This window comes from Trichinella spiralis (assembly GCF_000181795.1).
Source record: "Trichinella spiralis strain ISS 195 chromosome Unknown Scfld2511, whole genome shotgun sequence".
In the NCBI taxonomy this organism is placed as follows: domain Eukaryota; kingdom Metazoa; phylum Nematoda; class Enoplea; order Trichinellida; family Trichinellidae; genus Trichinella; species Trichinella spiralis.
The window spans coordinates 38,004-51,007 of NW_003529450.1; the positions used below are offsets into that span (position 1 = coordinate 38,004).

At 35.6% G+C, this 13,004-nt stretch overlaps 4 protein-coding genes across 4 annotated transcripts; 3 read left to right on the forward strand and 1 right to left on the reverse strand.

The window, feature by feature from the left end:
* The first annotated feature begins 384 nt into the window (after positions 1-384).
* On the forward strand, positions 385-4,008 carry Tsp_12020 (conserved hypothetical protein). The gene is made up of 15 exons (XM_003368414.1): positions 385-391; positions 457-497; positions 838-896; positions 1,152-1,412; positions 1,462-1,597; positions 1,806-1,984; positions 2,044-2,196; positions 2,420-2,609; positions 2,659-2,802; positions 2,866-2,939; positions 2,999-3,119; positions 3,270-3,458; positions 3,559-3,699; positions 3,770-3,874; positions 3,991-4,008. The coding sequence occupies exons 1-15, from the start codon at positions 385-387 to the stop codon at positions 4,006-4,008; spliced, it is 1,818 nt and encodes a 605-aa protein (XP_003368462.1).
* A 64-nt stretch (positions 4,009-4,072) lies between these two features.
* On the reverse strand, positions 4,073-5,069 carry Tsp_12021 (hypothetical protein). The gene is made up of 2 exons (XM_003368415.1): positions 4,665-5,069; positions 4,073-4,606 (listed from the first exon to the last, which is right to left on the reverse strand). The coding sequence occupies exons 1-2, from the start codon at positions 5,067-5,069 to the stop codon at positions 4,073-4,075; spliced, it is 939 nt and encodes a 312-aa protein (XP_003368463.1).
* Positions 5,070-5,506: 437 nt separating this feature from the next.
* Tsp_12022 (conserved hypothetical protein) lies at positions 5,507-7,657 on the forward strand. The gene is given in 8 exon segments (XM_003368416.1): positions 5,507-5,590; positions 5,926-5,996; positions 6,318-6,348; positions 6,816-7,046; positions 7,105-7,387; positions 7,403-7,442; positions 7,476-7,543; positions 7,602-7,657. The coding sequence occupies 8 exon segments, from the start codon at positions 5,507-5,509 to the stop codon at positions 7,655-7,657; spliced, it is 864 nt and encodes a 287-aa protein (XP_003368464.1).
* Positions 7,658-8,035: 378 nt separating this feature from the next.
* Tsp_12023 (furin) lies at positions 8,036-12,577 on the forward strand. The gene is made up of 9 exons (XM_003368417.1): positions 8,036-8,302; positions 8,404-8,586; positions 10,560-10,688; positions 10,748-10,913; positions 10,996-11,168; positions 11,250-11,791; positions 11,896-12,056; positions 12,151-12,294; positions 12,384-12,577. The coding sequence occupies exons 1-9, from the start codon at positions 8,036-8,038 to the stop codon at positions 12,575-12,577; spliced, it is 1,959 nt and encodes a 652-aa protein (XP_003368465.1).
* Positions 12,578-13,004: the final 427 nt, after the last annotated feature.

Here is a 13,004-nt window from a genome sequence, read left to right on the forward strand (position 1 = left end):
TGATCAAGCATCTTCCCTGTTACTGAAAGGTAAAGATTGTAAATATGAAAGTAGAGAAACGAATTTTATAGCTAATGAAAAACATGTTAACTGTTTACGATTGCGATGCATTATAGAAGCTGATGGCACTTGTGCAGAAGACTGCAGCTTTCTTTTCAGCTATCACTAGGAACAAATCAAAGCTTTTTTTCGACAGACGATCTGTGAGATTGAAAATGTTGAGTCTGTTGAACTGATTAACGGGATGTATTTAGCGTTTGAATCATCTGAAGCATAATCGTCGGATTTTGCCAAGAAGATGGGATGAAAACAAAAACAGAATCTCTACATCAGGGAAAATTCAAAAAATTAATAGCGAAACTCTCTTATCCAATCAACAAAGAAATGCGAGGTATTTTAAACAATTTATTTCCGTTTGTGATTCAAATTTTGATAAACTTGTTGTATTTGTTTAAGTAGAAATTGATAAGAAATCTAGTTCACTTGCCCGTAACAATGTAACATAATGTCGTGAATGAGCACGTTGTTCACTTGTAGTGACTTTGAATCATTTTGTTAATAAAATATTTTTTGTTTAAAGTAATGTAAATATTTGCTAAAATTAGTCTCATGATACTTAGTTTCAGCTTTTAATAAATGCTTTTGCTAAATGCTTTAATTCGATTAACATAACTTAATGATGTTATTTGGGTCAAAAGCAGCCCATTGATCGACAGACCACATTAGTTGGAAAGGTTTCTTTGAAATTAATACATGCCTAACTGCTTTACGTATAGTCATATTCTGGTTCCATTTTGAATTGCATAACTGTACATGTTTGTATTAATTATTGTACAGATTCCTAACAGCTTGGAAATTTATGGAAAACAACATACTGTAATGTTTTTGATTAACAAGTTTTTTTATCACTGTATTTCCATTTCATGTACACAACATTGAGATTGATGGGCAGTAATAAATTGGTATTATTACTTTTAGCGTTATTTGATTTATCAGATATGAGATATTTGAATAATATCTGATTCTTAACCAGAAGTGATATAAACATTTCAGTTGTATTATTTTTAATTTCTTATAAGATTTGAAAATTGTTGAATATTCAGTTTATATTTTGACTAATTTCATAGCATATTATTTTTGCAATATTATAGTCAATCAGTAATGAGAACGTTGTGCTCTTTTAGAGAACTTTCATTGCAAATATGCAGTTGTCAATCACGAAATCTTCAAATTGTATATTATTTACCTAAAAAATATGGCAAATCATACGATTTGGCAAAAAATGGAATGCGGGTCTCAAAATATGTTCTATCAGTTTCTCCGATTCTTTATTATTTAACAATCTCTTATCGGTCATTTTCAAAATGGCAAAATCGTTTTGTCTTCGATTGTGCTCATCTTAAGAGTGAAAAGTAAGCAACGGATAATTCAGTATGAAATTAATTAGTGCTTACAATTTAGAAGTTTTAAATGCTCAACGTTACTTTTTGGTGATATAGCTAATTGTCTGCCGGATGAACTTTGGAACGACGGCTTGTCCGTTGATATGCTAAGTTTAAAGGAATGGCATGAATTGACTTGTGCGTTTACACAGAAGGTGAGCAAAGATTTCAAAATTTGAACATAAATTTCTATCATGAAGAGATAGATATATGTTTGTTTAATGTTTAATTAAAATTGGTCGTCAAGTAGGCTTCAGGGGGTAAATCAGTTTTTCACCAATGTATTAAAAAGATGGAAAACTTGTCTTCTTATTGGTGTTTGAAGTTGGCTTTTACTTTTTATTTTTTTAAATTATATTTCAGCATATAAGTAGACGAAGTTTTCAAAAATACCACGTGAGAATTTCAAAAGACAAAACTGCAATGATATTTCCGAGTTTTACACATTTTGGAGAAGAATGTTATCCAGTACCGGTTGGCGTGAAGCTCGTCTCGTTGACTGACTTTAAAGAAATTCCACTTCAAGCAGTTTCATCTCCACGGTTGGGATAAATTTTAAATCAGTTTAAATTGCGAACAATGTTGAATTATTTATTTGAAGCGGTCTGTTTGGATTCAATTTAATAATGTCCATAAGTGATGTTGTGGTACTAGCTTTGTCTGAGTGGGAAGCGATGTTTTTGTTTGAAAAAAGTGGATTGCCCGTCGTTGTTTTGCCCAAAAATTGCGGACAGTTTGAAAATGAAGTTGCCCAGTATATGAATATTGCAATGAAGTGTTGCTGAAAAAATTCAAATTTCAGGCTCTACCTCTGCTTACTCATTTCAAGAAACTGATTTTGTGGTTTCCACCTGACCAATTAGAACTCGCGAAAAAATACATGCAACTGCTCGGTTTTGATAGAACATTTTTTGTCAGGCAAGTTGTGCAGTATTATTTTCATTCATTTCAAGATTTGTTGAATATTTATTTTTCAGTTCTTCACTGATAAAAGGCTTATCAATTTATGATTATTATACGCGATCGTCGAAGTCAAAAGTTTCAGTGCCGCAATGTCTAGCTCAATCATTGCGAATGCTGCATCCATGCATTTCACCAATCGGTGACCTCAGATCTACAGTATTTGATTACATTTATCGGCAGGGTGTTACCAAAGGCATTGCGCAAGTAAGTGCTTACATTCATAGGCTTTAGTTTCTCCAAAGTCGACTTTCAGTGGAATCGTTTCCACATACTGAATTCATATTTGGGTGGTTTGCGACTTGGGGAATTGACCATTGTTTCCGGTCCAACAGGATGCGGCAAGACAACATTTATCAGTTTGTATTCGTTGGATTTATGCGAACAATTGGAAAAGCAGGTATTATTTTCAAATTCAGTTCAACAATTTCGATTTGAATAAAGTTTATGAATTTTACAACAGATAAATACATTGTGGTGCAGTTTCGAAGTCAGTACCGCTCGACTGGTCCACGTCATGATGCAACAATTGAATAGGTAATTTTTTTTCATTTTTTCAATTATTTCACGACGTCAGGAATATAGGTTTAATTTAGTCGAAAAATTGACGAAACTATACCAGAACGTGAGCTTGAAATTATGTACAACAAACTGTCCCTGTTGCCACTGTATTTTACAAAATTCAACGGCTCGTTTGAATTTCGTGAAGTTGTCGAAGTAAAATTACCAAAATATGTGATTCTTTTTTTTTCTTTGAAACACACATATGAATAATAAGTTTTTTTGGCTTTTGATTTCACATTCAAAACGATAATAAATTATATGTGATTTTTTTTTCTAAATGTGTTTTTGTAATTTCTCTTTCAGGCAATTGAACATCACGTTGAAATTTACGACATTCGTCACGTGGTGGTAGATAATTTGCAATTTCTTGCCGGCGCTGTTGATCAAATGGTCAGCGATCGCTTTACTGTTCAAGATCGCGTTTTCGCCGAATTTAGGCGCATTGCTACAGAAAGAAATGTACATCTTACTCTTGTTGTTCATCCGCGCAAGGTCAGTTAACGAATTTATAAATAATTTTTGTTGTTCGAACAACAACAAACAAATAATATTATTTCTCAGTTATGATAATGATTATTTTAATAATTCCAAGGAATTGGACAGCGGTCAGTTGTCGTTGAATTCGCTTTATGGAGGTGTTAAGGCATCACAAGAAGCTGACAATGTTTATGTTGTGCAAGTGAAACGTGAAATTGATGCTTTAGGTATTCCAAAAATTCACAGATATTTTCAAGTAAATATTTATTTTTTGTGTTCAATATTGTGCAAGCACAAAGAGTTTGTAAAATTATTTTCAATTTCAGATTTTGAAAAATCGTCGAATGGGTGAACTGGAGGTGAGCAATCGACTTGAACTGAAATTCAACCATGATACAGTTAGTCATCGCATCGTACGGCACGTTGATCCGGTATTTATAAAAAGCAAAACAATATGAAATTGTTGTCTTCATTATTCAATATTAAATTCCTGTTGGTTGGAGTTTTTTGTTTTCTAAAATTTGAATACATATGTTTGACTTTTCAGAAGATTAATGCTAAATGATGGTTCGGACATTTATTTCCTGAGGTTGAATTTGCTCAAATTCCACAACTAACATGTCACCGCATCAATCTTCACCAAAAATATTTTCAAAGGATGTCTGCCTTTGAAACATTTTTTGAAATATGCTGTATTCCATCGGTGTAATTTTACAAACGCTGGTAGCAAAGCGATCGTCGTCCGTGTCGACAATATCTTTCAATTTCAGGTTCGATTTCTTCAACGGACGTTTCTTATCCGCTACCGTATACACCCCGCACCGTATAGCGCATTCGAACCTGCATTGCAGATGTGCCAAACTGTGCGCAAACCAACGTGACTGGTAAATGTTCGTATTTTCCAAATGAATGGCGTGGTACAAAAATTCATACTTGCTTTCTAAATCGTCGAACGAGTGGTGCAAAATGTCGGGATGTTCGACGGCCATGAAAATAATTTGACGAACGGTAAAAAAATTGGTCAAACTTTCGAACAAATTGTGAACTTGCACTTCTGACAAACTGAGCAAACTCGGATACCGCAGTAACATCTTACGCAAAGATTTGCTTGCAATTCCACAGACTGTCAACCTCTGAAGCATCTTTTTCGCTTGTTCTAAATTCTTCAAAACAAAACAAAACAATCAATCGTACTTGAAAATAAGAAAGAATCAAACTTACTATACTGTCGTGGCGAGTGAATTTGTTCATCACATCCAGTGCCTCTTTGGTGGACAAATCGCACTGGCGGAGTAGGAATAAAAAATTGGAAAAATGTGAAAAATTTGAATTCAGCAGATCAGGATTGGATACCATCGCCTGTTCAATTTCTTCGTCGCTCAAACCAGCCTCGTGCAACAGTGAAAACAAATCTGAACAAGCGAACGGTGCTTTTAGCAGAACCGAATAGCCATCCCGTCTCAGTTGTTCAACAATGCTCAGTGTCAATTTTTCCCACATTTCGGGATTATTGTTCTTCGAACAATTCTGACAACAATACAACGCTGAGGACGATATCCGACGGGCGTTGGTCACGTTGCGGTAAACGGCGTTCAGTGTAAAAATCACTCTCCGACAAAATGCCATTTTTCATTCTGAAATTTTCGAAAAACAAAACCCATCAAATAAACTTTTATTATTATTAAATTGACCGTATAAATTATTGAAAAACTAACGACCTTCCATGCGTGAATTTGGAAAACAAAGTAAAAGTGAAAATCACGTGGGCGATTGTTGTTGCTGCGTTAGTTTTTGAACAACATCCCAAACAACAATAATCACAACCGATCAGTTCACTTGTTGATCAAAGAAATACAAAATGAAAAAAAAATAATCATCAATCTAACTAAAGGAAAAAAGAAAAAATGAACCCAGCATGTTGGAATTGAATTCAAATTGGAATTATACTCGCCTCCCAGATTCTGTGGTGAAAGTGGCATTATAGCATATATAAAATAATAAATTCGTCAATTAAAAAAGAAATCAATTACTGAGCAATTTGATTTCCACTTTTCAACGGACAAATGCACTTGACGCAAATTCGGCCTACCGTGAAAGTGGTATTGTCGTCGCGTGGAGAAAACCGAATTTACGGATCTTTTCAAACGGTGACATAAAATCACCGTTTTTCTCTTTGTCATACTGAAAGCTGCACGCAACAGGAATCGAATTTCAACTTCGTCATTTAAGATGATGTAGATTTATTTTCAGAAAAAAAAAGAAAGCAAGAAAAGTTGAACGATCAATTTAATGGTAAAATTTACAATACGGAAGTAAATTATTTAAAAACTAAATGCACGTAAAAATAGAACGTTCAATATATTTATATAGGAAAAGAAAATTGTTATATGGAAATTGTGTTGAAAACATTCTACAATAAGATATAAAATTAATTAATCAAACGAAAAATACTGTAGATTAAATTGTATTATTAAAATTTAAGTTCGAATGTACAAATGTTCAATACAAATGGAAAAATTGCAAAGTCGACAATGTTCAGACTGATTTTGTTTTGTATGAATACGATTGAAAATTAACGATTATTTTCAAAAATGTAAATTTACCAAAGACGTAAAGACATAAAAAAAGTTGTAAATTTTATAAATTGATGAACAACAATGTTTCATTTCGTGACATTGTGTTTTGTTTTGTGGAAAATGTACAGAAAGAAGTATTGATTTTTTTTCTATTGGAAATAAAATTACTCAAAATTTCAAATTGTAATATGTTTGAAATTTTAAACTATTTCAAAATGTATACTTTTAAAATTTTCCATCCAAATGCGCAAAAATATTGATTGATTTTTTTTGAATTGGACTTAATTTTCATTTACAGGCTACGCCGGGTTGCTGTGCAGTATTCAAGGGTGTTTTGATGTTCATATTTATTAATATTCAGTTTCATGTTGAATGACATTTTTGAAGAAGCTGTTGAATAAAAAATTACACCAAATCAAATGATCCCGTTTGTTCATATTTTGCAATGAGTTGATGTACGTTTAAGAAATTGTTTTCACTAGTCAGTGTTGTAGTGTTGTGAAAATTGCTGAATGAAATGTTCGCATTATAAATAAATTTAAAAAAAAATAAAAAAACAAAGTAAAGTAATCAATTTTTTGTGAAGTGTTGTTTGGATTATTTTTGAAAATTTGTCAATTTCCACAAAGATGCGACAAATAGAATGCATTGTGCACGCGCGGCACGTGTGAATTTGTTATTGCACTCGCTAATTTTTCTCAAGCTGTGCGAAAAGAACGCTATAGCGTGTGTTTTTATTTTAATACACACACACATATATATATATTTATTTATTTATTTGATTTTAATATTTCAGCAGCAATTTGGAACCCACCGCTGGCAAGTACCGACACTTGGTGATAGTGTATTTCTTTTTCCATTATTCTTCCAATGTTCGCCGGTTATTTATTGTTCTGGTGAAGTGATTGCAAGCAGTGAGTGTTGGGTGCAATTTTTCTTCACCGCTTCATGCCAGATGCTAGCTACACTAGCTGGTGCAGAATGCGGCAGACGCGTCGTCGTCTATGCCGGTTGGAATGGCACGATCGTCTGGTCCAATTTCGAATATCCTGCATCGTATATAACTTCACTACTTTTGGATGGAGTTTTTCCTGGTGGGCGGACCGACTTTTTCCCGTCTCCGTTTTCCCCCGCATAGCACGCTCGTCGACGTTGCTGTTTTGCTCTGCTTTGCAATACTAGCCGCCGGGCTTATTGTTGTTGTTGTTGTTGTTGTTGTTATTGTTATTATTATTATTGTTGTTGTTATTGTTGTTGCTGCTGCTGCTGCTACTGCTACTGCTACTGTTGCTACTGTTGCTACTGCTGCTGTTTGTCGTCGAAATCAGGCCCGGAGAATAATCGTATTCCATTTTCCATTTTTAAACGGTATTTTTTGTTCAGACTACATGATCATCGAATTTGGGTTACGGTACGGTTATCGGTAGAATACAGTCTTGGCGTGAACTAATTTCAGTTTGCGTTTCATTGACCGGCAAGCTAGTGTCGCTTTGGCCACAGGACGGCCTACGCGTGCTCTGCTACGTTTGCTTTGCAATTGTTTACAAAATTCTGCTTAATTAGAATTGCTATTGTGTTTTAGCGGTTTCCCACAAATTTTTCTGTCAAACGTCCATTTTTCGGCGTGGTTGTATTTGAAAAGAAAAAATTATATGCACACACAAATACATACAAGTATATAAATAGATAAATATATATATATATAGATATATTTATTTATTTATTTATTTATTTCTATTTGTGTATTTTGTTTCTCTTTCTCCCCCCCCCCTTTTTTTTGACGGCAACATTATTGAAACGAATCGTTGCCATTTTCGACCAATGTTCTAAATTATTCCGCCCCTTTTCCCCTTGTCCTTATGTATGCAGACTGTATTGACACTGTGCCATTGAAAAAGCGACTTGAAATCTTTTCAATACAGTCCACACCTATCCGACGTGTGCAATTGGTTGTCAGTACGAGCCGTCGGCAAGAGAGCAGTGTGCATTTTGTAGCCGATTGTCAGTTTGTACGAGATGCTTCATTCGCCATTGGTGTCCACTTTCTTCGGCCTGCTCTACCTGGCCTTGTCCAGGGGCACGGTGGCCCGGGTGTACAGTAACCAATGGGCAGTGGAAGTGGTCGGCGGGCCAGCAGTGGCCGACGCGTTGGCATCGAAGCACGGTTTCGTCAATTTGGGTTCAATTTTTGGCAATTTTTACCTATATTCCCATTCGAAAATTCGCAAACGTTCTGTCCGGCCGGCTCGGACCAGCCAGAAAGCTCTGCGCTCCGAGCCCCAGGTGAGTTGTTTGTCCAAGCTGCTGACCCGTCCACTTTTGGACACTGTTGTGGTGCTTCTTGATAAACATTGTTACACTGGAACTTTGTCGCATTGTTTCAGATTCTCTGGGTTGAACAACAAGTGGTGAAAAAGCGAGTGAAACGCGACGTACCGATGACCATTGACCCGCCCACGCCGAAACAAGCCACGCCCGGTTTCTACTCGTCCTGCCTTACGAATTCGTCCAACACTTTTTGCCAGTACACTGTCAACGATCCCGAGTGGCCGAAAATGTGGTACTTGGTAAGTGGACAAATTGATTTCTCTCCATCTGCTCTTTGCTGTCTTAGTCTTATTTTCCCAGCAGGTGTCCTAATGAATGCTAATTATTACGGCAAATATTTAGCCCCAATGTTCAACATTCCATCTGTATTTGGTTTCTGCTTTTTCTTTTTCCATTTATCCACTGCTTAGAAACTTATTTGAACTATAATTGTTGTAAAATTTTCACGTTAAAAGGTAAATTTCTTCACTTCCACACCATGATTCAATTATGTGTAATTTTTAATAGTTGATAATTAGCATTTATTTCATCTTATTGCCCATTCTCTTCCGCACATATGCGAATAGATGTAGATCAGTTGAAGTGATGAAGGTTGATTGTGCAGAAGAAATTCTCTTTTTTATTTCTATTTTATGAGAATAATTAATCCCAAAAATTCCAAGTGTCATCTTGTTATTGATGATCATTTGACTGACCTTCTGAAATGTGATCTTCAATGTCGTCAACAATTGGTGACGTCGTTTCCAAGGATCATTTCAAAATGAGGAAGGAAATGATTGAAGATTGAAATAAATAATTCGATTTTAATTTACTTCCTCTATTCACGAAACTTTTCCAATAATAATCAATCTGTGAGCATTTTTTCAAGCTATACAGGCATTCATCGTCGTCATCATCATCTCATGAAGCATTACAATGCGATTTTTTTTCTTTTGCAATAAATTAATCCAAATTTAAATTTTAAATGTATAATGTTATTATCACATAGTAAATGGTCATCATTATCATCATTTTCTGTTTATTTTGTTGTTTTTTTTTGCACAGGATGACATTTCTGTATTTAAAAGTTGAATGTTCTTTTTATTATTTGTTCCGCTCAATAGGAAGGGAATGATTCATCGTTGAAATGTGGAATACAAAAGAAACTGGGGCTTGATGGACGCATTCATTCACTGTAAAATTACCTGTTTTCTTTTTTTTGCTTATTCTTCGTCAGGTGAAAAGTATTTACAATTTACAAGTGCATCATAAGCAAATAATTCTTGCATCAGTTTATTCAATTTATTAAATATTCTTCTTGTTCACTGATTATATTTATATATGTATAAGTGATGTAGTTTTTTCAACAGTTTAAACTTTGTCATTGGTTGTTTGTTATCAATGAAAACTGCTTTTTGCTAAGTGATTAATTTTCTTCCCTTTGAATAATTATTTGAAGAGAAAAGGTTGATCTAATTTTTTTACGGTTATTCTAATTTTTCGTTCTAATTGATCAAAATTGAGCCATTTCAACAATCGACTGTTCAGGAGATGGATGGTTGTCTATTTTTTGTTGTAAAGCGGCAGAAATTCATTTGTATTGCTACTTTTAACCCCTCCCATTTATTTTTCCAACTGTTGATTTATTCGTTTCACAATTATGAACATTTGTACGAGGAGCGAGTGGGAATTTTGATCCTGTTCAATGTCAACATTTAATTTTAAACTCTTGTTTACATTATGAATAGTTTTCATGCGCTGGAACGAAATGTTCAAGCTTTTCTGAAGAAGCTCACTTTTGCAAATAGAATAATAAATTTGCTATTCGAATGATGATCAGTTTGGATTTTAATAATATTTTTGTTGCACTTTTATTCAACGTACACTGGCCCGAGGCACAGGCATTTTATTGATGTTCAGAGTAATTTCGCCAGTGTCTAGTGATGAATAATGGCCGCTTGCCATTTGGCCTGGAATGTTTGTTCGCTCGTGAATGCAATCAAACAGTGACAATGGATATGATGCTATTTTTGGTACTTCATTTCAGGCAGGTTTTGTGTGCACAGTTTTCAACTTTTTCTCTCAATCTATATTGAGATCCTTTTTAATTTCTTGCTGCACGTGTTTTAATAATTGACATCTCGTGCAACTTGAAAATAAGCTGGTGCAAAATTCCGTTTCCAGAAAAGATGACAATTGAAAGTGTAATGCTATTTTTATCCATTATTTTTAGAATCGTGGTAAAGGTTTGGATCACAACGTACGAGAAGCTTGGGAACTTGGCTATACGGGAAAAAATGTAGTTGTTACTATACTGGACGATGGTTTGGAATGGACACATCCCGATATTGAGCCCAATTATGTGAGTATATTCAAAAAATGGAAACAGTTTTGTTATATATTTATTATACATTGAATTAGGATCCAAAGGCGAGCTTTGATCTGAACGAACGGGATGCAGATCCGATGCCGAGGTACGAGCCGACTAATGAAAACAGGCACGGGACCAGATGCGCCGGTGAAGTAGCTGCTGTGTTGAATAACACATTGTGTATTGTCGGCATTGCTTATCACGCAGGAATTGGAGGTTTAAAAAAAGACTTTTAATATTACTCTGTGAAAAGACAGCTGGAGGGAGAATGTACATTTTGTACTATCTGTTTGTGTAGGAATTCGAATGCTGGACGGTGAAGTCAACGACGCCATCGAAGCATCCAGTTTGAGTTACAATCGGCAGCATATTGACATCTATTCGGCCAGCTGGGGTCCGGACGACAATGGCAAAACTTTGGACGGGCCTGATCGTATGGCGTCGTTGGCTTTTCAAGAAGGTGTTCGTGAGGTAAATTGTGTGCATTTGTTCATTTTTGCACGTAATAATATGTTCTCGATTTGAAATTTTCATTTTGATATACATCCCCAGGGTCGAGGTGGAAAAGGATCGATTTTCGTTTGGGCATCCGGTAACGGCGGTCGAGATTCAGACAGTTGCAACTGCGACGGCTACACCAACAGCATCTACACGTTGAGCATCAGTTCAGCGACAGAAAACGGAAGAGTGCCTTGGTACAGCGAAGCGTGCAGCTCGACCCTGGCCACAACTTACAGTTCGGGTTCGAACAACGACAAAATGATCGTCACGACCGATTTGCACCACGGATGTACCAGCTTTCACACCGGCACCAGTGCGTCGGCTCCGTTGGCGGCTGGTATATGTGCGTTGACTTTGGAAGCGAACCCGGATCTCACTTGGAGAGACATGCAGCATATTGTTGTACGTACAGCCAGACCGGAAGGTTTGACAGCTAACGATTGGTCGGTCAACGGCGTCGGTAGGAGTGTCAGTCATTCGTTCGGTTATGGTCTGATGGATGCCGGCGCGATGGTTCGTCTGGCCAGAAATTGGACCAACGTTTCTGAACAGCATCAGTGCAGAACCCTGTACCGTTTGTCACGTAAGGGAAAGTAAGATACGGTTGGATTATTTTCAATTATGAAATTAATTTTTTTTTGTCTCTTGTTTTTGTTCACTCATTCTCTCTCCCTCTTTGCTCATTCATCGTTTGTAGAACAATTCCCAAAGAATCGATCGTTAAAATGCGCATGGTGACTGATGGTTGCTTCAGCGATCCGAAGAGAAAGGTCGCCTATTTGGAACACGTCCAATCTTATATAACGCTTACTTCCAGAAAACGAGGCAATCTGCTTATTTTTCTCACATCTCCATCTGGTAAATTTCAACATTTCAATTTTTATTCATTTTTGTCGCACATACGGAGTGAAAAAAATGAACATCAGTTTATATTGAATCAATGTTGTTATAGGGACCAAATCTACTCTACTGCCTCGTCGCAATCACGACACTACTCCGGATGGTATTCGAAATTGGGCCTTCATGACTACGCATAGTTGGGGTGAAAAGGCCGAAGGGCGGTGGACGTTGGAAATTCAAAACGACAACCTAGACGGTATGATTTGCATTCAATTCTTGGAAAAACTATGCATATTTGGTGTTCGTTTATGTTATTTTTTGAAATTTGGATTTCTTTTTTTGTAGAGGCACATTTACTGAAATGGGAACTTGTACTGTACGGCACTGACCAACCGGTTGGTCCTTACGGACTGGAAGAAGAGGACAGTTTGTCTTCTTCGTCTTCTTCTTCAGCTAAATTTACGAGGCCATTTGCTTATTTCATTTTGAACATATTTAGTATTTGTTTCGGTTATTTTGTTGCACACCTTCTCAAATAGACTCATGACTGTTGATGATTGTCTTTTTTATATTTTATTCGTTATCATCATGTACATAAATGAGCACATTTTCTAAAGGAATTATTATTTCATATGCAAAGTAAAAAAAGCAATAAGCTAATACGCTTTCGATATATATATATATATATATATATATATTTGAAACAATTTTAGTGTTGTGGATGCATTATTAATTTCTTTTTATCGAATGCCAGACGTTTCAATTGTAAATTGTAGTGTTACCTATTTGATATTAAGATGTTTTTTTTTATCGAAAGCATTTCCATTTTTATCTGTCGTCAAATTTGTTAACTGATTCTTGTTTTCCATTTCTTTTTTGTACTTGTAAGCAAGCATTCCGTCTCGTTAAAAATTTCGATAATTTTGTTGATCAAAGTTGCTGCTGCTGATTGTTTCAGTATTTTCG

What these genes read in the sequence shown, in the direction of transcription:
- Tsp_12020 (XM_003368414.1), top strand. An exon ending in GTTCACTTGCCCGTAACAAT is followed by an intron (nt 498 to 837) that starts GTAACATAATGT and finishes ATTATTGTACAG; the next exon opens with ATTCCTAACAGCTTGGAAAT. An exon ending in CAAGCAGTTTCATCTCCACG is followed by an intron (nt 1,985 to 2,043) that starts GTTGGGATAAAT and finishes ATTTATTTGAAG; the next exon opens with CGGTCTGTTTGGATTCAATT.
- Tsp_12021 (XM_003368415.1), bottom strand. Translation starts at nt 5,069, where the DNA reads ATGGCATTTTGTCGGAGAGTGATTTTTACACTGAACGCCGTTTACCGC. An exon ending in TCACTCGCCACGACAGTATA is followed by an intron (nt 4,607 to 4,664) that starts GTAAGTTTGATT and finishes TTTGTTTTGAAG; the next exon opens with AATTTAGAACAAGCGAAAAA.
- Tsp_12022 (XM_003368416.1), top strand. Translation starts at nt 5,507, where the DNA reads ATGCACTTGACGCAAATTCGGCCTACCGTGAAAGTGGTATTGTCGTCG. An exon ending in TTGCTGTGCAGTATTCAAGG is followed by an intron (nt 6,349 to 6,815) that starts GTGTTTTGATGT and finishes TTAATATTTCAG; the next exon opens with CAGCAATTTGGAACCCACCG. An exon ending in GGGTTACGGTACGGTTATCG is followed by an intron (nt 7,443 to 7,475) that starts GTAGAATACAGT and finishes AACTAATTTCAG; the next exon opens with TTTGCGTTTCATTGACCGGC.
- Tsp_12023 (XM_003368417.1), top strand. Translation starts at nt 8,036, where the DNA reads ATGCTTCATTCGCCATTGGTGTCCACTTTCTTCGGCCTGCTCTACCTG. An exon ending in TTATCACGCAGGAATTGGAG is followed by an intron (nt 10,914 to 10,995) that starts GTTTAAAAAAAG and finishes CTGTTTGTGTAG; the next exon opens with GAATTCGAATGCTGGACGGT. An exon ending in TCAAAACGACAACCTAGACG is followed by an intron (nt 12,295 to 12,383) that starts GTATGATTTGCA and finishes CTTTTTTTGTAG; the next exon opens with AGGCACATTTACTGAAATGG.